Consider the following 25,295-nt stretch of genomic DNA (forward strand, 5'->3'; position numbering starts at 1 on the left):
AATCTGGATCTATCCACATACACGAGGCTTTGAAGCTGTGTAATTCACTGCTCGACATGGTACCAACCTGCTCCCAGCTACTTTTTGGTTGCTTTTGACAGCAAAAAGCTCGACATGAACGGGCTGGGATCAGCGGATTCTGATAAACTTCATTAAATCCACCGGAACAAATCCACTCTAAGTGGAGCTTGGCTTGACTTTATTCAGCTGTTTCTTTTTGGAAGCATTCTCCCTGTAGTTTTGTATAAGCTGTGTTTGTAGCTTGTGCAAAGCCAAATGCAAATGTTTTCTTTCAACCAGCTCAGGGACGAGTGTTGACAGTGGGATGATGTGACTGGCAGAGGAGGCTTCTCAAGCAACAAGAATGACAGTAGAGGTGTGACTTGACTTTGCTCTCTTGGCTAATAACAGTTTTGTACTTGTGAACGCAGCATTAGGACATTGAATCTGTGTGAAATCTCACCCTCATTGCTCTGTAGGGAAAGCCTACAGAGCCGGTAGTTTTTGTTATCGGGGGAGAAAACGGCAGTGCAGTCTCCATTCACTCAGCTCTGAAAACAGTGATTCATTGGCTCTGTCCTCTTGGATGTTTAATTCAGACTCTAATTTAATAAACTGTCTTCATTAGAGAAGGAGAAGCTGGGGTTTTAGAAGCAGAGCTCCAGTTGGTTGTCAGGAACACGCCTGTGTACATCGGTTATCAGGAGGCACGAGTAAGCTTCCAGCAGCCATTAGAAGCACTGACGGGCAGAAAACTTCACTACATGCGACACTTTTCGGTGGACAAAAACCCCGTTTCCCCCACATGTGACTGCCTCTGTGAATGAAAGCAGTAACCATGAAGCTGCATTTTCAGTGTCCCTCTCACCTTTCTTGGTTCTTTGCCTCCAAACGTCTGCTCACGTTTTATTCTGATAAGACATTTTATACTCTTTCAAAGACGAATTTAAAGTAACCTTTTTGTAATTACTTTGTAGATTTGGGGGGGGGGATTAACATGTTAATTTACATATGCTGTAAATTTAGACTATTTGTTTTGCTCCTTCAGTAAAGGTTGACTCGCCTGTGAGCTGAGCGGTCATTCTGAAGGCACCTTTCCTCTCCCAGGTGCACTGACCACTAAATTACTGAGTTAGGACATGTTTTTTATTTTAGTACATTTCTCTTTGGAGGTCCCACATCTGGCGGTGGAGAGGCAACTTTCTCCTGAAACGCACACGCAAAGAAATTCTAAAATGAAGCACGACTGTAATTAGTGGATGGAGTAAAGACTGGGGAATGTTTCTCGTCCCCTCCTGTTGTTTCCTTGTTCTTTTCATAAAGCTGCAGATGTTTTGTGGTGGGAGCTGCTCTGGAGGCAGATCTAATCTCACTGGTTCAGTTTGGTTCTGTATCCATGCACAGTTTTTGCATAAAAGCAGCTGAACACACTCTCTGGAAGGAAGGTGCTTATTCAGATAAACACACGAAGAAACTTGAATCTCGCAGCATTCTCATGCACGTTTTCTCAGCGTAGCACAGCGAGAATGGAAACTCTTGTTTCACTTCACCAATGATCCCACACCGCTCTGAAAGAGTCTGTCTGGTCTCACAGCTGAGACAGCAGTTAACACGCATCAAACCTCGGAGGCTGGAACCAAGGACCCGTCTCCCTCTGGTTATATTAGAATGAAGTGCAGAAACAGTTTCTTATGTCCAATTTGAACATTTTAAGTTTGAAAGCTTTAGTTTGGCTTTGCTCAGAGGTTTAAGTGGACCAAACTGCCTCCAAGAGCAGCTCTTCTTCTGACAAACGTTTGTACAACTGCTCATTAACTTATTCCTTTCTGTATGCCCTGTAATAAATCGGACGTTTCTACCACTGGACTTGAAGAGATTTCATGAGCTTCCGTTTGGAGTCCTTCGTGCTATTTGTTTTTCTTGCTTGTTTAAAGTTCTGACATCTCCCCTCAGGGGATGCTGAGGTTGGGTCCGGGTAAAGATGGTTGCTGAGTCAGCCTTTTCTGTTCTGTTTTTTCTCTGCCGCTTGCATCACATCCATCTGTCATCGTTTCAGTCAGATCAGTGAAACTTAAGTCCAGAATAAAATATATTTTGATAAGAGTTTTGAGTTTTGATTTGTGTGTGTGGAGAAATGCAATGTCGTGCCAGTGCTGGAAAACACCACAGAAGTCAGCGACAATCATGTGTCCATGTTTTAATTATGTCAAGACACAAATAATTGACTTTTAACGGATTTGATGAACCAAATAAAACTTTTCAATGACCTTGATTCTCCATGTTAACATCCTCATTCTGGTGCTTTCTGAGATGCAGCGTTGATTTTTTTTTTTTTTTTCCTTTTTAAAAGAAATTGATTTGTAGTTGAGTGGACGTTGCAGCACGTGAACACCTGAAACTGGAATAAGCAATCTTTATTCATCAGATTTAGTCTTGCTTGCAATGGGGAATTGATCAGATGATGGTTAAAGGTTGGGATGAAATGAAATTACTGTACAGTATCTGACATTCTCTAAGAAGATAATAAACCTTGCAGGACGAGGATAAATAATGAAGGAGGAGGCCTGAGCCAGCACTTCTTTTAGCATGCATGTGTGACCACTAACCACATGAGAAGTGAAAGCCGTAATTCCAGATGCTTCAGTTGGCCGGCAGCGGCCTGTTACAGAACCTGTGCTATTTCAAACAAAGGTACCAGATGCTTTTAGCCTCAGTGACATTTTTCAATAAGACATCTGTGACTTCTTAAAGAGATTTGGAAAACTTTATGGCTGCTGCAGGTCTGTGTGAGAGGCAGCTCTCAGCTGCAGTACACACACTAACACACACACGTCAATAAAGCCACAAGGAAAAAAGAACATCTGCCGCAGCCACCTAAATCACCAATGTGGCACCTTCCGGAAGGGTTTAAGCTGAGGTGTGGCTGCTTTTATTTGTGCTTTAGAGTTTAAAGATACTGTTTTTTCATAATTGAAATGAAAAGTGAGAAGACCTGATCCTTGAGGTGAAAATGTACAGGGTCGGATATGAACTTTCCTAGTCCTTGGTCAAAACACAATATATATTAATCTATCCAGTTTCTATGCTCATCCATCCATTTTCTATACCTGCTTAATCCAATTCAGGGTTGTGGGGGGGCTGGAGCCTATCCCAGCTGTCACTGGGCGAGAGGCGGGTTCACCCTGGACAGGTGGCCAGTCCATCACAGGGCCACACAGAGACAAACGAGACAAACAACCACACACGCTCACACTCACTCCTAAGGACAATTTTAGAGTCACCAGTTAACCTAACAGCATGTTTTTTGGCGGTGGGAGGAAGCTGGTGAACCCGGAGAGAACATGCGCATACACGGGGAGAACAGACTCCACACAGAAAGAACCAGCCGGGATTGGAACCAGGAACCCTCTGCTGTTTACCTGCTGGAAGGTGGGTTACAGGCTGCACGGGTCTACGGTGGGCTGGCACAGTGTTGGATTAACATGCACACTTGTACCTACAGTCAGCTAACAGTCCACCTAACCTTACATGCATGTGTTAGGATCATGGTAGAAATTCTGTGAACTCGAGTCACAATTTTAATGACTTCTGACTTGACTTGATGGTCATAAAGGACTGAACATATCAACTACCCGGAGTCACAGAAGAGATGCACAAAGACTGTGACGTTACTGGCTCCTAGTTGGGAGAAATGATACCTAAGGTGATTTGGTTTGCTCACCTAAACTACCAAGTGATTAACAAGAAGCGAACTGCAGTATGCAAAACCTGCAGGTCGAAAATTACAGACAGGGAGGCAACAACATCCAACTTAGTTCAACATTTGAAGCTACGTAAAGAACGAAAAGTGATTAGTGGGTAGTTAACATTAGCTTAATGGTTAAGTATGTTTTCTGGCTTGATAGTTTGATAAAGGAGGCCTTTCATCCATGTTTATCATTTTAGTAGTCCTGGGTTATTATTTGATCAGTTGCACCTGTTGCTTACTTTGGCAAATAAATGCACCTTTTAAGAAGCAATCATCATTCTGCATTTGAATTAAATATTTGGTTGGATGACTTGAAAAGCACTCGAAAATTCAAAGTGTATGACTTGGACCTGAGTCTGGACTTCCACATCTCGACTTGGGGCTCACGTCTTTACTTGGGACTTGACTGGAGACTTAGTTGGAAAGACAAAACAGTGACTTATTCCCACCTCTGGAATTCTCTACCATTCTCAGATAAACCCCCCCACACAGAAAGGCCCGGGCCTTTCTGTGTGGCCTTTCAAGAGAACCTTGATGCTGAGAGGTGACAGCCCTAACTACTGTACTACATCCTTCCTGAGGTCATTCAGAAATGGTGTACTTACATAGTTTGACCAGCAGAGTGCTCCAACACCTCTATTTTCAACACCATGAGCTGCCTGCATTCAATGTGGCAGGGTGGCCGACATTACACAGCAGTCCCCACGACCTCTCATTTAGCTAACTGAGTGATCTAGCATCATAAGACTCTGAATTGACATGTAAAGTTCACGTAATTGTTCTGTATCTGTGCTGATTTTAAGGATGCTTTCAGAGATTTTTTTTTTAATGTCCTTGTGAATTAAAAAGCAAAAAAAGTTGAGACATTTGATGCTATGCAAGGTGTGTGTGGTAAGGACAGCTGTGACTAACGTGTTACCGTTGCCCTGTTGGACCCTTTTGCAGCTTTGTGTCCAGCGGTCTCAATCATTACTTTGGGGAGTACAGCATGAAGTGTAGCGTAAAGACAGACAGAACCACATTGACATTAGCCCTTGATTTGTTTGCTCCCATTTGGAAGCATTTGGGGCATCACCATCTTGAACTTTTGCAGTTGCGGATCAGACTGAGAACTATGAAAATACACAGTTTAACTGTGTGGAAAATGTGTGAACACATCTTTATACACATTTCACCAGGTGTATGCTGGATAAAATCCTCTGGCACACATGATTATTTCTGCTTTGATGTGGTTAGAAGCCATTGTGTAGTTTATATGAGCTGAAGTGACTGCTGTGGTTACAGAGATACGCAGCTGAAGTGCCCCCTGAAGCTGTCGCACCACCGGCCGCACAGTTGGATTGATCGTCGGTCTTGGAAAAGTGTAGTGCAAAACTCAAAAAAATGTCATTTCAAGATGCAACCAAAATAGAAAGCTTGTCTTTAAAAATTCATGAAGAGCTTGTTAAGGATGATGACAAGATAAAAGCACTTGCTAAGCTTCTGATTTTTTTGTAGCAGTTTCCAATCCACTGGCCCATTTCCTATGTGGCTGTTTGGGGATCAGAGCAGGGTGGAGACATTGGCTGATGTGGAGGTCCCAGTCAGATTGTGGATGTGTGGCTCCTGATCGTGACTGTAGAAAGGCAGGTAATGAGTGACATCTGCCAGGGTCTCCAGGACATCGTAGGTTACTGCAAACAGGAAGTAGGTGGGCAGCAGCCAAGTGAGGCTGAACACGCAGTCACCCACTGGCAGCGGGACTGCAAGGTGCCTGGAAGGAAAGGGAGAGAAGGGTTTCCTCACTGCAGTCAGACATTCACACCCACAGAAGATTATTTGAGGGCCCCAAAGTTCAGCACAATCTGGGCCACTTTCTCAGACTGCAGCTTTATTTCACAGATTTGTCTTCCTTCAAACATCTTTGTGTGGTGCTGTGTCCTGACTAAAATCCTCCACTGGGGAACACTACAGGAAACGTGTTAGTGGGGAGCAGCTCACTCATTATAATGGTGACCAACTCACTGAGCTCTTGAAATTTGAAATTCTTGCTTTGAAATTCAGAAACCTGAGAAATACCCTGCTGACAACCCTTTACAGGTGGGGTAATGTCACTGAGGCTAGTGGTACGATAGCAGCCTTTCATGTGGGTGACTGGGGTTTGAATCCTGAGTCTGCATGAAAGGTACTACCTCCAGTAGGGGTCTTTAAGCCCCCTTATGCTACCTGCCTCACTGGGATATGAATGTAAGTCGCTTTGGATAAAAGCGTCTGCCAAATGCATAAACACATTAAAGGTGAGAGAAAGGAATCAAAGCCATTGTGAAAAAAAAGTTTGGAATAAGAAGAAATCCCTAAGAATATTAAAGTTTAAATAAGCATTTAGAAATGTTGCTTTAAATTAGAATAAAAAACTGGACATTTTGTTAAAATGAAGCCTTTCTTGTGAATATCTGTGCTGCTGAAACACAAACATGTGAACACATGCAGGTGGGCTGTGTGCTTTGTTGGCCCTAACTGAGGTAACTGCAGGTGTTTCAATCAATCTGAAGCGCACATCCTCTGCACCCCTGAACACGACAGCGACTCACTTGTATCTGTCTTCTCTGGACTCTCTCAGCATGATGAAGACAAACAGCCCCACTTCAGTGTTGAGGGAGAATGATACGACTTTGTCCAACATGACAACAAAACCCTGAAGAAGATGGAACACATGGGTGACTGGCAGAGTTCCAGATGACAGTCAAGCTTGTGTGTGTGTGTGTGTGTGTTATTTACCCTGGGATCACACACAGACACAATGAAGATTATACCAAATCCAAGCAATGACACCAACCCTTTGGCCAGACTAGAAGAAAGAAGAGAGAAAAATAAGATGAACTTCAGCAGTCAGCGTGTTGGCCTTGGATGTGTTTATTTGTGTTAAGTTTAAACTAAAGTCATGACAGGGCAGCGCTCTGGTTATTCTTTCCATTACCTGAGCTGCTGCATGACATGATTTGTTCAATGGCAACTAACAATTAAAGAAACAACAGAAACTCTCAAAAGTAAAGATGGACAATCTGCTAAAAACTGCATCGACCAAGGAATAAAATAACGTTCCACAAAGTAAAATTGGGAACACGTTGAATATCCCACCATCTGCAGTACATAATGTAAAAAGATTCACAGAATCTAAAGACGGGTCTGTGTGCAGGAGATACAGCCGAAAAAAATCAATCCTGGATGCGTGTGATGATCTTTGGCCCTACAATGGGCTCAGGAAATCTACAAATACAGGTTCAAGCTCGATCAGCACAAGAAGAGAATATGAAAACTGCTGTACGAGACACGAATGTGACAACATTGCTCGTCTCAAGCCCCAGCAGCTGTCTCCTCAGCTCTGACATTAGAAGAAGAGGCGCTGCTAGGCAGTGGGAAACATGGACCTTTCTCAAATGTTTTCAGGCGTCAAATTCAAGATAAGCGAATGTTTTTCATGAAATGGCAAAATGTCTCACTTGCAAGATGTTTTTCGATGTTCTTTTGTGAATAAAGTATTGTTTATGCAAATCACTGCATTCTACTTTCATTTCAATTTTACTGTGTCCCACATTTCTGGAACTGGGGCTGTATTTGAAACGAGTGACGTTAAAAAGCACCCCGTGTAATTATTTTAAGGCCGTATCCCTATTCCTCCTATGTGACCAAAATCATCTTTTGTGCAAGGAGATGAAGCTGCCGTGGTCAGAAAACCCTTCAACTTGCACGATCGGGTCCTTTTAGACGGCTACACGACTTCTTCGACTTGATCACCCAAAGGAAAAAGGGTACCTACCCCATCTGCCAGACTACAAATGGACAGGAAAAGCCAAGAGATTTGGCCAAAGTTTCTATTTGCATATATATCTTTTCACAAACCACTGGTGACATTTGCAGGAGAACTATCACTGTATGGCCACAAGACTCAAAGCCACATTTAAGCGTAGGAATAAGATTATCAGCCGGTGACCACAGTTTACTTATGGTGGCAGCAGGATAACTTAATAACGTGGTCTCAAGATTCAGAATCTGTTGTTTACTGACAACATCTTATGAGCTCTGCAGGGCTGCTTTTAAGCATGAAACATGGACATATTTGATTTTCTTTCATTTTGAGGTCAGGATGTTATCCTGCACTCTCTGACCATAAGCATGACTGAGATCCGTGACGTTGTAAACATCAGTGTGCTGAGTGAGTCTGGTCCGTCCTGCTGCTCCCTGGATGGTTTCATGTTGTTTTACTGAAGAAGTGGAGTCAATTCAGACCAGGTCATCAAACATTTTCTGACAAATAACTGCAGAAATAGGTCACAAAAGGGTTAACTACTGTGTTTGTGACAGAAATTGGGGCCAGAAATAAGCCATGCGGTAGCAAGACCTGTCCTCTTTTCAGATCAAGAACAGTTAGTGTGGAACTTTTCTACATCGTATATCCTCCAACACACGTCTGATCTGCAGAGCATTTGAGTTATTTATTCTAACAACAAATACACACTCAGAAATCAGCTGCCAGGCGTGGACTAGAGCCAAGAGGTCGCGTGTTTTAGCCACTTTGCACTGGCTCCTATGTTGTTTTAGAATAGTTCGTAACATCCATCCATCTTCTATACCCACTTAATCCGTCAGTCGGATGTCGGGGGGGCTGGAGCCTAACCCAGCGGTCATCGAGCGAGAGGCGGGGTCACCAGTCCATCACAGGGCCACACAGAGACAAACGAGACAAACAACCAAGCACGCTCACACTCACTCTCAGGGACAATTTTAGAGTCACCAGTTAACCTAACATGCATGTTTTTGGACGGTGGGAGGAAGCTGGAGAACCCGGAGAGAACCCACGCATACAAGGAGAGAACAGACTCCACACAGAAAGGCCGCAGGCGGGGATCAAACCTGGAAGCCTCTGCTGTGTAACATTTCTACTCATTTTGGTTTATTCATCTATGAGGCAGTATGTCAGGCTGTGGGAAATAATGAAAAATATCAGTCTACACAGAAATGTGGCAATAGAAATGACCCCTCAGATTTAACCATGTATCAGGCCACATTTCTCATCATTTTAACTCTTCTACAGAGTAAACACTTTAGCTCAGGATGTCACCTTTTTGCTGAGCATACGTGATGTTTGTTTGGCAAGTTTCGCTCCCAGGCTTTAGACATCCACTCCAGTTTGCTGCTCCACAGTGAACTCACCAGACCATCAACTGAGAGAAACACAAAACACAGTGTGTCTAAGCATTCTTCAATAAAGTATTCATAGCCATCAGATTATGACAAACAGCAAAAGTCTTCTGCTTGTTGAATCATGACTTCTCTACATGTTGAAGAATGAGGAATGTTGAACTTACTCGTGTGCTTCATGGCAGATCCCATCACCAGGAAGGACACGGTGACGCTGATGGCGATAAACACCTGAATCAGCTCAGCCACCCAGGAGTAGGCCCTGTAATGTTCGTTTATGATCTACAGGTTGTGGTGGGTGGAAGTGACGAAGGATGGTGGAGTTTGAAAATGAGGACACGACAAGGAAAAAATTTAAGCATATTTCTGGACTTTTGGAATGCATTTAGTTGGAAAACACTGGTGCTTCTTTGTTTGCATCAAGTGAAATGCAGTGAAACAGTCACTTTGATCCTTAGACAAACTGTAGCACAACTATATTATTGTATTATATTGTATTAACTATCATTTCAGTTCTGGAAGCATTTTAATTGTTGTTATGGACCGAGAAGCCTAAAAGTAACCCCAGTGAGAAAGATCCAGATAAATAACCTATCCCCACAACCCAACACATGACACCTATCTGCAACATTTTAAACCTTAATGAACAAGCACAATCTTTCAGTGCAAGGTGTAAATATTCAGTGGGTTTGTCATATAATAATATGCTTTCCCTCGGAAGAGGTCAGGCCGAGATCAGGGCATAACAATTAGTTCAGCCGCCACTGCAGCTCATTGCTGCTTGTTTTCATTAGCGCCACAGGAAGTCGTTTGCTTGGTAGAAGCATTGTTTTCTGCATAATTGAATCCAAACACAGGCGGATCTATTATCTAGCCCTGAATGTGGCTTTCAGAGTGCTTACTGGCCACACATGGACAACAGAGCCTTTTATCATGTCAACTGCTTATTATGTTTTTCAGGAAAATAAAACCCAGTTTTTACAGCACAGCAGAAAAAGTATAAACGCTAGGACAGAACAACAAGCCGGCCACCCTGAAAACAGCTGCAGCTCTGACTGCTGCTGCAGTTAAAATGGAGCTGAAAGCAATAGAAAAGTTGGACTTCTTTGGCTCCCACAGAGCTGTAAATAGGCTGAGTATTTATGAGCATTATTTTTTAAACTTCCATTTTCACTATCTTTAGAAAGAAAGGGATGCCGCAGTACCGCAAGAGCAAGTGACCACACAGGCCGACTCATAGCCTACATCCAATGCACAAACACAGTCTTCAGCTGGGCCTTGTGGGAATATCAGGAAGAAAGCAGCATTTTTCAGAAATCAATGAATTTCTCTTACCTAAGTACTTTAGTTTCGTTGCACAGAGCAAAACTAGAGAGCCCACAGATACCAGGGACCTCGGTAAATCTGGGATACAGATAACTTCTTCATAGCAGATGATAAATGTCATTGTGAGCCAATATGGTATGACTCAATATTTACAATATTTAATGACATAAAATCATCCCAGTGCTGTTTTTCAGGTTGTATATGAATAACTATGAAATGGTTTATAACATATTTGTATGGGACACTTTTTAGTGATTGTGTTTGTCAACAAATATTCCTCCTCTGTGAAAACCATCCAATCAAAAAGCTTGTTTCATAGTACAACAGAGTTTTTATTAATATTCTTACAGAAGCTTTGAATCCATTTTTGAATAGTTGCCTCTCAGTGCATAAATATTTTGGTAATATTTAATAAAACGGAACAACACCAATTAAAAGTGCGCAGTTCCCTTTATGTTTATGCACATCTCTCCTGCGAGTGTTAGACTCACAGTACAGCTCAGCATCAGCAGACTAATACACAAAGCAATGAAGAATGTTACAGGAGGTCATTCCTGCCGACAGCAATAACTTTTTTTTTACACTGACTAATGACTGTTTTCATTATTTGTGCTGCAGAAATAATTCCTCACATTGGCATTAATAATATATTATTCAATTCAATCACAGGTATTTCCATTCTTTGTGTTTATTCAACACAAATGAACAAATGACTGATTTACTTCAATGGTGAGTATGCTGTATTTAACAGGATAACCTGAAGTATAAAGAATTATGACGGCATCATGGAACTTATCTTTTTAAAAGGGAAAATAAGGAAAATGTCCACACATACAACATTTCTTAAATTATTCGCCTTATCCATCAGTTTTGTTTCGACATTTGAATTAGTCTGTTATCATGGTGATACACTGGTTCCATCATAGAACAGTGGAAATACAGACTGGTTCTTAATGTGTTTACCTAAGGCCTGTTTTTATGATAGTGGCAGATAGTGACCGAACCTATCCTTCATCAGTTACTATGGCTTAAAGCCAGGCTCTGTTAATCCTTCCTTTTCAATTACCTACACAGAAGTCATCCTGATTTGATATGTCCTTTTTTACAGTCATAAGATAAGAGATAAGATAAGATAGAACTTTATTCATTGCACAGTGGGGAAATTTCTTTGTCACAGCAGTAGCAGGATACAAGATCGAGAGCGACTGAAAAAAAGATCGCTAAAGATCATTAAGCTATAATCATATCTGAAAAAAATGTAAGAAGTAAAGAGCATATTCTTGGCAGAATATCTAAAAACAGTAACGATATTCAATTTAAGCTATATTACAAAACAAAGTAAGTTAAGGAATAAACAACAGATTTCACATTTTTAGGTCCTAGTCATGAACATATTGCACATTTTGTATTGCACAGAGAAAAATGGTGTTGCGTCAGAAGTGGTTGTTGAAAACCCTGATGGCTGATGGGATGAAAGATCTGTGGAAGCCTTAACTCCTGCACTGTGGAAGCAGCAGTCTGTTGCTGAAATAGTTGCTTAAAAACCTCACAGTGTGGTGCAGGGGCTGAGAGGGGTTGTCTATAGTAGATGTCAGCTTGGCCAACAACCTCCTCTCATCTACCTCCTCAGTGGAGTCCAGGGAACGGTCCATCATAGAGCTGGCCCTCCTGACCAGCTTGCTTAGTCTTTTTCTGTCTCTCCCTGAGCTTCCACACTCCCAGCAGACCACAGCAAAGAGCAGTGCAGATACAACCACTGTGGTAAAATGTTATAAGCAAGGTCCTGCACACACCAAAAGACGAAGTCGGCTTTGACCCTTCTTAAACAGAATATCAGAGTTGGTGGTCCAGGTTATTGTTGAGGTGAACACCCAGGAACCTGTAGTCATCCACACTCAATGTCCACTCTCTGGATGTTCACCGCTGAGACTGTTGTAGACTTAGCCTTCGACCACCATCTCCTTTGTTTTGCGATGGCAGATGGCAGTGCGATGGCAGTGTTATCAGAGAACTTCTGGAGCTGACAGCTGTTGGTGCTGTTTATGATGTGTATAGAGTGAATAGGAAAGGGGAGATCAGCGTGACCTGGGGAGCCACCATGCTGCAGATCACCTCATCAGGCACCCAGTTTTGAAGCCTCACATACTGCCGTCTGTTGGTGAGAAAATCCACTTGAGTATCTTCCAGTTTCACCTCGAGGAGGAGAGGCTGAATTATGTTAAAAGCACTGGAAAACTAAAAGAAAACCTTGACTCTCAGTGGTCCAGCAGTCTCTGGATTGGAGAGGGAGCAGGGAAGCAAATAGATGACTGCATCCTCCACACCATCACCGGTTGGTACAGGAATTGGAGTGGGTCCAGAGCACTGCAAACTTGGGGTCTGAGCTGGCTGAGTACAATCCTCTCCACGGTCTTCATTAGGTGAGAAGTCAAGACTACTGGTCTGAAGTGGTTCAGCTCCCTTGGTTGCTTAGTTTTTAGGACTGGGACCACACAGGAGGTTTTCCACAGGACCGACACTCTCTCCAGTCTGAGGTCTTAGTCAGAAAATGTGCAGAATAACCCCACACAGTTGGTCTGCACAGTCTGTGAGCAGTCTGGTGGTGTGCTAGCAGCCTTCCTAACCTTCAGCTTCTTCAGCTCCCTTCAGGGTGTCGATGTCCTTCCTGTGAGGGCTGAACAGCACTTCCCAGTCTGTGGTATCAAAGCAGTCTGTGAGTGCCATGCTAGACTCATCAGACCACTTCCTCACATACTTCTTTGTTGGTGGTTGTTAATTCACTATAGGTATGTAGGCAGGGAGGAGGTGCCTAGTGTGCGGGGGGGGGGGGGGGGGGGGGGGGGGGGGGGGGTTGAGCTGTATGGATCTTGATACTTACGTACAGTAAGTCCAGGGTTGTATATCTCTGGTGGAGTATTTCACTTACTGAGTGAAAGTGGGCAGAGTGGAGGGCAGGGAGGCATGATTAAAGTCACCAGAGATAAGGAAAGAGACTGGGGGTGGGATGTCTGAAGTCGTTACACAACAGTGTGTATGATGTCACTGGCAGCCACAGCATCGCAGACGGGGAATATACACAGTTATCACAGTAACATTAGAGAACTCCCTCGGCAGGTTGTATGGCCAAATGCTACCTGCCAGCAACTCAATGTCCCTCATACAATGTTTTTCCTTCACACTGATGTGCCTTGGGTTGCACCACTTAAACCATATTTTCATCCAATCTTTTGTGCTTAGCTTTGAATATCTAGGATAAAAAAAATCATAACTAAGCCCACAAATTGAAATGAAATGTTTCTATTTAACTGTGATCATCATCATTGTCACACCTGAAGTGATTGGTACAGTCACAGTGGCAGCTAACATTGTTATACAAAGGCTGCTGCTCAATCTAATGTTGGATATGAGAGTTGGATATCACTGCAGTCGCTGAAGTGATTGATATTAGCTGATCAATATGCAAAGTTGCTGTCAATGAAGTCAGTGATGAAATTTTTTGATATAGTTCCCATACACATCTCTCTTCTCTCTCATCATTTTCAGATGATGTGAAATGTGATGATGCACACATACTGAGAGGGTCTTTCTGACATGAAAGTGTGTTTAGCAACAGGTTCGTCCATTAGCAACATGCAGTGGTACCGATTTTCAGAGGCTGTTCTTGTATGCTGTAGTAGATCCTGTAAGTCTAAGTAAAGCGAATTACACAGATGCTGAACAAACATTTGTGCATTGATTATACATGGGCACTTGGTTAAAATGAGTTTTTTTCCATAATAACATATATACTTATACTTCGGTTTTAAGGCGCAAAGTACAACAAAGTAAGCCGTTATATGATATAACTAATTATGTTGGTGTTAGTTAGCAATGGTGAATAAGCTGTTTCTAGTCTACTTAATCAGCAGTTGTATAATGATGGGACTGTTGGACGTGTTTGGCATCTGTCTTCTTCCATACAGAAAAAACTAAAACACGTTGTCACCTCAGGATCTTTGTGACTTTAACCCTAAACACTTTCAAGTCCCAGATATAACGCATGAAGGTCCCCACCTCTGCTTTACATGTCTAACATAAATTGGCCACCATCCCTTTATTTGTATAAATTGTCGGCAGAGTATTATAAAACCTGCTTTATAATTTCACACTTTATGAAACTATTGCGTGCCAGAATATGTGTAGCTGTACTGCATTCCTGCGGCATATTCAAGAAGAGAAAGATAGTCGTCCATATTCTCACTGCATCTGAATGTTGCACGACTTTGTCATTTTATGTCTGATTCCAAAATTTGCATATTTATGACATCTCAAGATATTAATCCTCAAACTATTTTCCAACAAACTTTCTAACTGATCAAAATTAGATTGAAGTCTTACCTTCGTCAAAGGAATGGTTGCAATCTCTCCTGCTTTCTCAGAGCTGAGGGAAAACACACACGTATACACACACACACACACACACAGAAGAAGTGGGTTTATCTCGGAGCTACATAACTATGACCTGATGTATTGTGTGCTGTAGGCCGGTGTCTTCGTCCTCAGTCGCTGCTGTTATGCTACTGAACAAAGAAAAATCTTTACCAAAGCAGATTTTCAACACCACATGCTGTGTACACAATATATTTCTGAGAGTACCTCCAGAGAACATACACAGAGTGGTCAATTTCATGAAAAAAACCCCTCTAATCAGGTCTCCCACAGCTTAGTAGTAAAAAAGCTCAGTTTGAGTGTATTTCTGTTTATACAGCTCTAAGTGAAAGGGAGGGGGTGTTAATCTTAGTTCTGGAGGATGTTGTAGACATCTGTATTAAATGCTGCATTAAGAGATGAACTTTTATTCATTTATTTTATTCATTTAACCTGATGCTACTGAGCCTGTTCAAAGTGAGAGCAGCTTTGAACACAACAACACATCAAATATGCTTGTTCTCATCAGCACATAATAAATGCTGAGAAAGAAGCACGCCTGGAGTGTGTTCCACTGAAATGAAGTCCCTAAGTCGATCTGAAGAAGTCCACTTGAATGTCAGAGAAGTGAAAGGCTTCCCTGCAGACGACACAGTGAGAGAAAGTCAATGAGGTTTTCTGAAATAAAAAGCTAGACGTGCCACCTGATGGATTTTAAGAAAACATCAAAATCATCCATCAACATGTACGTGACTTAAACTCAGACCTGCATAATCTGCTCTGAAAGTTTCTCTCAAACTGTCATTATGGCAGTGGATTATGCTACATTCACTGTCTAATCTCTGCTGAGCTCATCCCCAAGCATACTTTACTTAGCCTGATGCTAGGATAGGATTTTGTGTTTTTGTTAAGTGATTTTAGAAAGACCACATTGGTCATAAAGTAACTACATAATTAGAGTGTATTACATCATCCTAAGAAATATAACAGGAAAAACAAGTAAGAAATTAAATGTGACTCACGTTGATTAACAATTGCTTTACAATGTTATATAGCAAATATAATCTGGTTGTTGTGCTCATTAGCTCGTGTTAATTAAATTCATAATTTCTGGATTTAAAGTAAATGTTGACATGTAGAGGGTCTGTGGAGGGTCATAAGCTTGATCTGAATAAGCATCTATGTTACAGGCTCAAATCAAGCAATCCACACAGTCAAAGTGTATGATAGTTATCCAGTGTTTGGTATAGTGACACATGTAGCATGATGTGATAAGATATAAGGATTTATCCGAAAGTTCTCACTATCTGAATGAGCCTTATTTAACCTCGTTTTAGGGCACCACCTTCAATCGAAGGAAAAGACAGAATCTTACGATTCTGGTATATTAAATTAATAATTAATTATTAATGAATAACTAAGTAATTACAAGTAATTACAAATTACTCATATAGTCGCTACACATGAATTCTCGTTTGGTTGGACTTACAAATACGTAAATTATATATAGATATGAACCATTTATTAAAATGACATGACCAAAGACATGAACCTTAAGACAACAGGAGAAATGCTTTGAATATGGATGATTATATAAGAAACACTTAGTGAATTGAAAAGAACTAAGGGGAGAGGATGGATGGATACCAGAATCATTCAAATAGTCTAGGTTTGTTGCTATTTAAAGTTAAAAGCTAACAGTGTTATCAAAACAATGTTATTTTCCTGTGTTAAACATGGAATACCAGAAGAAACAGCAGGAAACATTGGTTAACATTACTTCATATAAATGTCACATGTCATATAAACATTGTTGGCTTCGTTTTGGGTTTAACAATTCCACTAGGGGGCAATGTGGCTCCACAGGCCAATTAGTAATTTGCCAAAATAATGACTTCTTTGGTATTCTTCAACGTACGATCATGAAAAAGGTAATAAAATGCAGCTTGTGATATCACTGAGAACATGAAAGAACTTGTACAAAGATACAAAGCACATTTAATACAGCTTCAAGATCCAGCTAAAAGTTATTTTGGGTGAGGTTATTTCAAAGGTACCAGGAGGCATCTGCTTCTGCTTTGCATCAGAGTCAGGGCAAATGTCACCTTTCATTTACTTTGACCCAGATAAGATCAGAAGTGTCTGTCACGAACCACAGGACACAGATGCAGGGTCGATTTCAAGGCCACAAGTTTTATTTGAAATAAAGAAGTTGAGGAATTCCAATACAGGGCAAAACAAAGGGCTAAGAAAATCCTGAGGCACTCTCCTCAATAACTATGTTGAGGAGGGTGCAGCTATGAAACTTATCAAAAACCAAAAACTCTCTCCACTCTAGGAGGAAAACAGAAAAGGCTATTAAAGATTACAAATTAACTTTACATGCTCTCCTAGTGAGGCGAACCAAACAAAAAATGCTCTCTCGAAAACAGAGGCACTCTGAAACTTTATAAGAAACAAAAACTGTCTCCTTCTAATGGAGGCTCTAAGAAACATTAGGAAATGACGAGACAAGACATGAATCAAAACCTAAACCGTGACAGTATCCTGTTCTGGTTTTCTCCAATACTCTCCTGAGAGGGTCCGTTGTTTGTTCAGCTTAGTTAGCACTAAGTCATTAATGCATTCCTCTAAGTTTATGGCACAGGTCTGTGGAAAGAGGGGCTGAGAAACTCCCCCAAAATGCTTTCATGGGCAAAGGTTGGTGAGGATCTCTAGGCCTTACACACGAACATCTCCACACCGGAATGTGGGAGATTTACAAAGTTTTAAGTTTGAATTAAATTCCACACTTGAGTTCACTACATTGGTATATAAAACACATTAACCACAGCTTATTTATATTTACAGATTTTTACTGTCATACATTCCAATAAGAGCTTTCTGAGATGAACTGCTTTCCTCTGAGTACTGATGGATGTTGGCTGGACCTAACTAATAATCTGATGAGATTAGCCAGATTTACCTGAACTCCATATAGGAGCTCATTTTTCTTCAGTATTATGTATTTTCTATTGTATTTGCACACTCATATCCACTCCGAGGACCAGTCTATAGTCACCAATTAACCTAACATGCATGTTTTTGGATGGTGGGAGGAAGCCAGGGAGAACCCACACATACATGGAGAGAACATGCAAACTCCACACAGCTGTGATTCAAACTGCAACCATAATCCAATCACATCAAATGAATTAAAACCCAAATTAGTCAAATTCATACAATATCAATTTAAAAGTTGCCTAATCAGAAAACCTACAATGTGCACTGAAACTTTCAACACACTGAAAAAGCATTCTGGCATTGAGGATTCCAAGCAATGAAGTGTTTCAGGTACAGATTCAGGTGTGAAAGTACAGGGTTGTTGCAGTTTTTAACTCAAACTTCTTCACACATTCTCTAGGGGACGGGTCAGGACTGCAGGCAGACCAGGGCGGTACCCCTACCCTCTTCTTCTCCAGCCATTCCTTTGTAATGTGTGCTGAATGTGGTTGTAAATTGTCTTGTTGAAGAATGCATTGACGTTCCTGGAACAGATGTCATCTTAGAGGTTGATCTAAAACCTCAATCCATTTTTGCATTAATGCTGCCATCACAGAGCCCGGCCTGAATGGTTATTTTTTGTATTTCAGCCTAAGCACACAGTGTCTATTTCTTCCAAAGAAAGCTCTTGAATACTGATTGATCTGAACAAAACATGTTTCAACACAGTGTGATGGTCCATCCCGGATGCCTCTGAGGCCAGAGAAGTTGACGCTGCCTCTGGACAAGGTTAACATTTGGCTATCTGTCATGGATGCTGCTTTTGGACCAAATCAGGATCACAATCAACTCTGACTCATTTAGAATGGATATGAAGCTGATGACACAAAAAAATATTTTGGGTCCAGATGGCTTCCATGAAATAAAAAGATGACTGTTTGATGCAGTTCCAGCTTTTTCTTGCATTACTTCACACAAAGAACACTTTGCTTGAAAAGGTGACTAGGAACTAGTGAAGCCAAAGAAACAGCAGAGCAGACTTTTAACTTTGAAAATGAAATATTTCATCCTGTACCTGAGCTCTAATCACACAGCGCAGCTTTTATCTCATGCTGAATGAATCTTTCTGACCCTTTCTATAAGTCTGGCCCGAGCATTATTTAATCTTCATTAAGAGACAGTGAAAGTGAGCTCCACTCTCTCTGGCTGTTTGGTAGCTGGCCAGCTCCAGCCTGCGGAGGGATCTCCTGGGGAGAAACGTGAGGCGGAGAAAATGTTGTCCTAAATATTAAATCCGCCACAAATAGTTGTAAAACATAGAGCAGGTCAGGGCCAAATATATGAATCAGTGTTTTTGTTTTGAACCCAAATTCTAGCCATTTGTCTGCTGTTGTAAATGCTGTAGGTTTCCTCAGTATTTCCCCTCCTGCTTTCCCATCTAAATGAGCCTTTACAGTAAAAGCAGATGAAAGAAAGAGACTGAAGAATTCTTGAGGATATGATCATAGTGTATACAAACAGCCCAAGTGTATAATATCAAATTTTATCATCAAAGCCTGAACATGCCAAAGAAAGATTCAGCATTTCATCACACAGCAGCTGTGAATAGTGTGTTCATCCTGCATTTAGCAGACAGCAGTGGTCCCCAGAGCTTCCTACATATCTTCCAACAAAATGTCTTGAAAAGCATTTGACAGAAAGATAGCTTCCAGTCTCGTATGGGGCAAGACATGTCAGAAGCAACACACATTTTCAAGCCAGAGGTGGGGAAATATGACAGACCACTTGAGTTGTCCTCATTGCACCCTCTCTTTAAGAACATTTTCAGGAAACTGAAAAATATGGCCATCACATTTCTGTCTACTTAAAGGCATCTTAGCAGCACGGAAATAAATCCAGTTCAAATGGTTCAAATTGTACAGAGTTTAATACACAACAATTCATGAAAAAACATCAATGAAAAACGACTTTGTTGCACATTTCAACAATTGATTTTTGGAGTGTCTTGTTTCTGGATGTGTTGGCACTGAAGTTAACCAGCTCAGACACTCTACTGGGCCACTTTGCATGCTGCTCTGCTGACAACTTTCCAGTTTCAGTGGATTTTGGTGTCGTAGCTGATTTTTAAAGAAAAAAAAAGATGGTTGATATATGAGAATATGTTGTTTTCTTTCATTCTTTCTTTATTTATTTGTTCTTCATCATCATAGCAATATTCAAATCATAAAAAACCCCACCATTATTAACTAAAACATATTCTATGACCAGAAAGGCACAGGAAGAAGAAAATCTTATTTTACCTGCCTTTAAACTGAAATATGTTCAAACAGCCCTTTAAATCATTCTGTAAGGAATTCCACAGCTTAACTCCAGCAACAGAAATCTATTTTAAAGTTGTTCTTGCAAATTGGTGCTTCAAATTAAATTTCCTGAAATGATCTTCATTATTAGAACTAAAAATAAACACATTTTGCAAATTTTCTGGTAATATTTTATATTTTACCATGAACTTGACTGTGAGTGTCTGTAGTTTGACCAAATCATTGACTTTCAGTAATCTTGATTCAATGAATAACCTATTGGTGTTACCCACATTATGAATAAGTCTGACTGCTCTTCTGTAATAAAAATAAAGGAGTCATACTGGTAGAGTGTGTATTACCCTGCAGTTTGGGGTAATACACACTCTACCAGTATGACACTCTACCACAATAACTTAAATAAGGCAAAATTAGTGAGCAATATAAAATTCTCTTCACTTTATAATTTAACATATACTTAGCCTTATTCAGAACAGAAATATTCTCACACAGTTTTGATTTTACCTGGCCTATATGAGCTTTCCAAGTCAATTTATCATCAATGATCACACCTGAATTCTGACACTCTATCAATAAGAACTCCATCTAAAGAAAGTAATATATTCGCCTCTCTTCTTTGATGGCCAAAAATCATGAAGTTGGTTTCAAATTTAGGGACAACTTATTGTCAACAAACCATTTTTTTCAATTTCACCATTTGTTTGAAGTGCTATGAGAGAAACATTGATACAAATGATACATACTTCCTAACTTGAGGCCTGATCTTTTGGCAGATGTTAGCCGTTTGGACCCGTTTGGATGGAGCTCTTCTTTTGCAGTCCGGCTTTCTGACTCCCACTCACCGACCCAGGTGTTGCGAAGCACGGGCTTTCTTGTGCTCTGCCTCAGGCTTTTCACCTCACTGATAGGGCTCTCTGCACTGGCTTCTTCTTTTGCTCTTTGGTGATGGCTGAGCACAGGCTGGGACTTGGTCTGCAGCAGCTTCCTCAGATAATTTTGAGTGGGTCCCCCGACAGGTTCCTCCTTCTTTTTCCCATCTCCTATTTTCTCATCCAACTCTTTCTGTTTGGCCTCCTGCTTCATCGTTTCCTGCTCCTTTACTTCTGCCTGTCTTTTAAAAAATCCAGCTTCTTTATCTTGTTTCATGCTACAGCTCTGAACTTCCTCTTGAGCAGGCTTTTCTCTCCATTCTATGTCCCCTTGCCTTAATTCTTTAAACGTCTCTGTCTTTCTCTTATCTGGGCTCAGAGTCTTTGCACTCTTAACAAGTATTTTAGTCTTGACTTCGCTTTGGTTTTGTGACATCTTGTTATCTTTTCCAGTACCCACATGCTCAGGTCAGTTTGCTTTGAATCTATCTCTTTTGGATGTTTTTGTTTAAATCCTGTTGGAATCCTCACAGTGGCATTATTTTTTAAAAAATGCAACAGAGTAATTGCAGGAGTTGTGGCCTTGTGACAACATAATGTGTTCTGTAGAGAATCAGGTAACTTTGAGGTGTTCAGCATAACAGAGAGAGACAGATCTGTGCAGTCAGAGCTAACAGAGGAGATGCTGAATTTTCAGCATTTTGAGAAAAATATTTTAGTGCAGCTGCTGGAGAAACACTTAAATCTGCCTGTCTAGCACCAACAGTCATGTTTTAATACAAATCAAAGAGAAACTTGCTCCAGATATTGATATTGATCTGTGCAAATAATTTTAAGCAATGTCTCAGCTTCCAAAATGCATCTTGAGGAGTGCATAGCAAGAGGACTTCCTTTAAGCGACCAACATGGAGACACACTGCTCTGCATCCATTATATCAGAAGACGGCATGCCATGTTAATTCTACATTCTGAATTCATAAAAAGAAAAAATATATATACAGTACACACCTTTAATATTCATCTAATAGAAATTAAATGCAGAGGTAAGATGATGCAGTTGTGTCGCAAATAATATGAATTGTTAGTTTAAAATGGCAGTTTCGAGGCCTTGCCTCTCCTCTCTCCTCATGTCTGCTCAGACCTCTGGTGGAAGGGACTCAGAAATGAGGAGAGAAGTCGAGGCAAAGCACAGAGGAGGTGAAAATTGGGGGGATGGGATAAGGAGCTTGTCTTATGGTTTCACTGACTGTGAGTCTGTGGGAAGTAACATGATTAAATTAAATAGGGCTGTTGCACAGTGGTTCTCCAAAGCCATGTATTTTTTAACAAAAGTAAAATCATGCTCAGTTTTATCAAAGGCTTCATGATCAAATTCTCAGTTTGACTGAAATTAGAAAAATTTAAAAGATCAAACACAAGAAAAATATGACATGATTTGTGTCTCTTATGTGTAAAGCGTGTCTTGATTCTCATCAGTGATTAATGACTCTGTTCCAAGCTTCACTGCACACAGTCGTCTCTCCTTTTAAAAAACAGTCAGGGTGATAAAATGCAGCAAACGCTCTTCCCCCATAAGAAAGTGCAGAACAACACCACCACAAAATGCAGCTTCAGAGAGGTTGAAGCAACATCTCTCTAAAACAAACACAATGCCAATCTAACATGGAATAGGTTGCTCACATCAGCTTCGACTTCAGTCTCACTTTATAAATAAGACAGCACCCACTCAGTCCGCTCGCTCTGCGCTCCCCACATTATCTCCTCCAATCAGAGACCAACAAAAATGTACACTATCCTAAATGAAAAAGGTTAAATTCTCCATGAAGGTTAGAGGCATATTAGACTGCATTAGGTTTGGCTGGATGGACCCAATCAGCTGACAACTGTGTCATTTTTCCTCATTAAGGACACATCCAGACAGCTATTTCTTAAGATAACAATCCATTAACACATTATCATCAAAATTAATTTGTTATAGTGGAATAAGAAGATCATGAATTAATCAAGTCGAGATATAAGAATTTAAATAATAACTGCATACATGGCTGCTCTCATCTTCTGCAAACAGCCAGTTATTCAACACAGCACATTAAGTAAAGTAAGATGATTAAACATGTGTGTGAGCAGGAAACTGAAAATCATCCCAGAAAAAAAACAGACAGTGTCCAAGGTGGGAAACAAGAGCTGCAGTAAGGTTCACCTTCAGCAAAAATCTAAAAAAGTGTACTGCTGCAGATGTGTTTAACGTTAAGCAGTGGTTGTCATTTCATTTCAGCTCACTGTCAGGAACTATTTCACAAGGTATTAGATGGGACCTCATATGGCACCAACTCAGCATCACGCCACACATCTGCATCACTTTCTAATTCCTCTCTCTTCGACGTTCTCCCTCCCCTGTCGCTGCAGAGGCTGCTTAGCCACTTTTTAAACTCTGGGTTGTGACACACTGAGTCACAGAGGGGGGGTTCAGGGAGACAAAACTAATTAAAAGGACAAGCAACAGCAAAGATGCCACGCTGCGTGCATCATTTATGGTGTGTCAACTCACCAAGGCTAACAAGCCTTAGACAGTTAGGGAAGAGCTGTTTCTGTACTACAAAAGGAAACTAACGTCAGGACTGATAACAAGTTTCCCACTTACAGATGTAAGTGGAGTGAAGACAGACTTCAGATCAGTATCAGTATATTGGAGCGAACTTTGTTGGTAAACCACTTTATGAGAAGGTAATAATAATTTTGAATTTCCTAAATTTGTACTCAAGCTTCCAAGCATTAGTAGAGTCTAAAATGGAAACTGTCCACACCTCTACAGAACCTTTTTCACCTGGTCTAGTTTCTACAAAGTGCTTTACATGTGTTTGTCATTCCCACAGACAGCGCTTCTATCATGTATATATACAGTATGCAAAGCCTTTTATTTATCTAACTGACAAACAAAATGAAGCAATGTGATGTCAGCGTCTTGTCCAAAAACACCTCGACAGGTGGACACACTGGAAATCAACTAACTTCCGGTTGGAAGACGACCCCTCTCCCCAGCTCAGCCACTGTAAAATCAAACTGTAATGCCTCTAAACTCTTTACAGGTGTTATTGTGGCCTTTTCCAGCTCATAAAAGGTATTGTCCAAGAGTCAAATCATCTCGGCTTGTGCCACGACTCACTAAAAACACATGTTGTGAAGCTCAGATACTGATAGAATAGAATAGAATCGAATAGAATACAATAGAATAGAAAATAATAGAATCGAATAGCCTTTATTATCCCACAAGTGCATGCAAGAAGGTGCAAGAAGGTGTGTAGAAGATGTGAAATGGCATATACAACATATGAACATGGTAAGATGCAGGTGAAATAGTAAGTAATGCCTTTTCTTTGGATAAAACAGGGCATCCAAGCTCACCTAAATGACCTCACACTGACTGAAAACAGCTCACTCAAATTTCACCTATCATTAGAGGTTCACATACAAACTGGATTGTTTTACATGATATTAGATGATCAAAGGTATCGTTTGTCTCATCTATTTTATTGGATCTTATTTTCTAATTTCAGCACTTGTGCCAGTATCTGATGACTTTCGGAAGTCATATTTATGCAGAAATGTAGAATGTTCTCAAGCACAACAGCGTGTGGCAGTATATATGCAATTATTGCCTCCTGTGATAAACATCAAGTGTGATGAAACTGCTGAGACAGTAAAGGGCAGCTATCAGTAGACTTTAAAAATAAGAGTTTTTAGAAGACACAGCAGCTGTGTCATCATTTTTACTGCTTGTTTTCTCTGCAGTGGCTGCTGCTGGTACAAATTAAATCCTAAATTAAATGCTTATTCCACTCAGTTAATGATCCTTCACTAATCTAACCCTCTTTTTCAAGTTTTCCCAACATTTACATCTTCCATTTCCATTTACCCTAACTACTGTACGGGCGGCTGTAGCTCAGGAGGAAGAGCAAGTCGCCCACCAATCGGAAGGTTACATGGGCTACATGTCGAAGCGTCCTTGGGCAAGACACTGAACCCCACGTTGCCTCCCAGTGTATCACTGGGGTATGAATGTGTATGAATGATTAGAAAAAGCACGTAGTTAAGTATCTTAAGACGTGCTGTATGAATGTGTGTGAGTGGGGTGAATGCGGCATGTAGTGAAGCGTTTTGAGTGGTCAGTTAGACTAGAAAAGCGCTATACAAGTACAAGTCCATTTACCATTTACTGTAGCAGATAAAATTCTGTAAATGGGTCTGTTTTTGAAACAGTGAAACCTTGCATCAAACAAACAAACAGACAGACACGTTCTTGAGTTGGATTCTTTGCAACAGAGTAAATTTTGTCAAAATAATTTGTAAAGCCCTCGCCAAAAGAATAGAAAAAGTAACTCCACTTATAATACATCCTGACCAGACATGTTTTATAAAGGGTAGACACTCATCCACTAACACTCGCAGGCTAATTAATCTCATAGA

At 40.8% G+C, this 25,295-nt stretch overlaps 1 protein-coding gene across 2 annotated transcripts in view; it reads right to left on the reverse strand.

Annotated features, from left to right (window-relative positions):
• Positions 1-1,987: 1,987 nt before the first annotated feature.
• The window catches only part of LOC140312387 (uncharacterized), a 107,126-nt gene continuing 83,818 nt past the window's right edge, over positions 1,988-25,295 (reverse strand). For both annotated transcript variants that reach the window (XM_072390209.1, XM_072390208.1), the window contains 6 exons: positions 14,630-14,672; positions 9,094-9,208; positions 8,847-8,949; positions 6,506-6,575; positions 6,319-6,422; positions 1,988-5,501 (listed from right to left, as the gene is read on the reverse strand). In XM_072390209.1, coding sequence (XP_072246310.1) covers positions 5,291-5,501; positions 6,319-6,422; positions 6,506-6,575; positions 8,847-8,949; positions 9,094-9,208; positions 14,630-14,672 — 646 coding nt within the window. In that variant the 3' untranslated portion in view covers positions 1,988-5,290. The remainder of the gene's footprint in view (positions 5,502-6,318; positions 6,423-6,505; positions 6,576-8,846; positions 8,950-9,093; positions 9,209-14,629; positions 14,673-25,295) is intronic.

This window comes from Leuresthes tenuis, unplaced genomic scaffold (assembly GCF_036924035.1).
Source record: "Leuresthes tenuis unplaced genomic scaffold, fLeuTen1.0.hap1 SCAF_7, whole genome shotgun sequence".
In the NCBI taxonomy this organism is placed as follows: domain Eukaryota; kingdom Metazoa; phylum Chordata; class Actinopteri; order Atheriniformes; family Atherinopsidae; genus Leuresthes; species Leuresthes tenuis.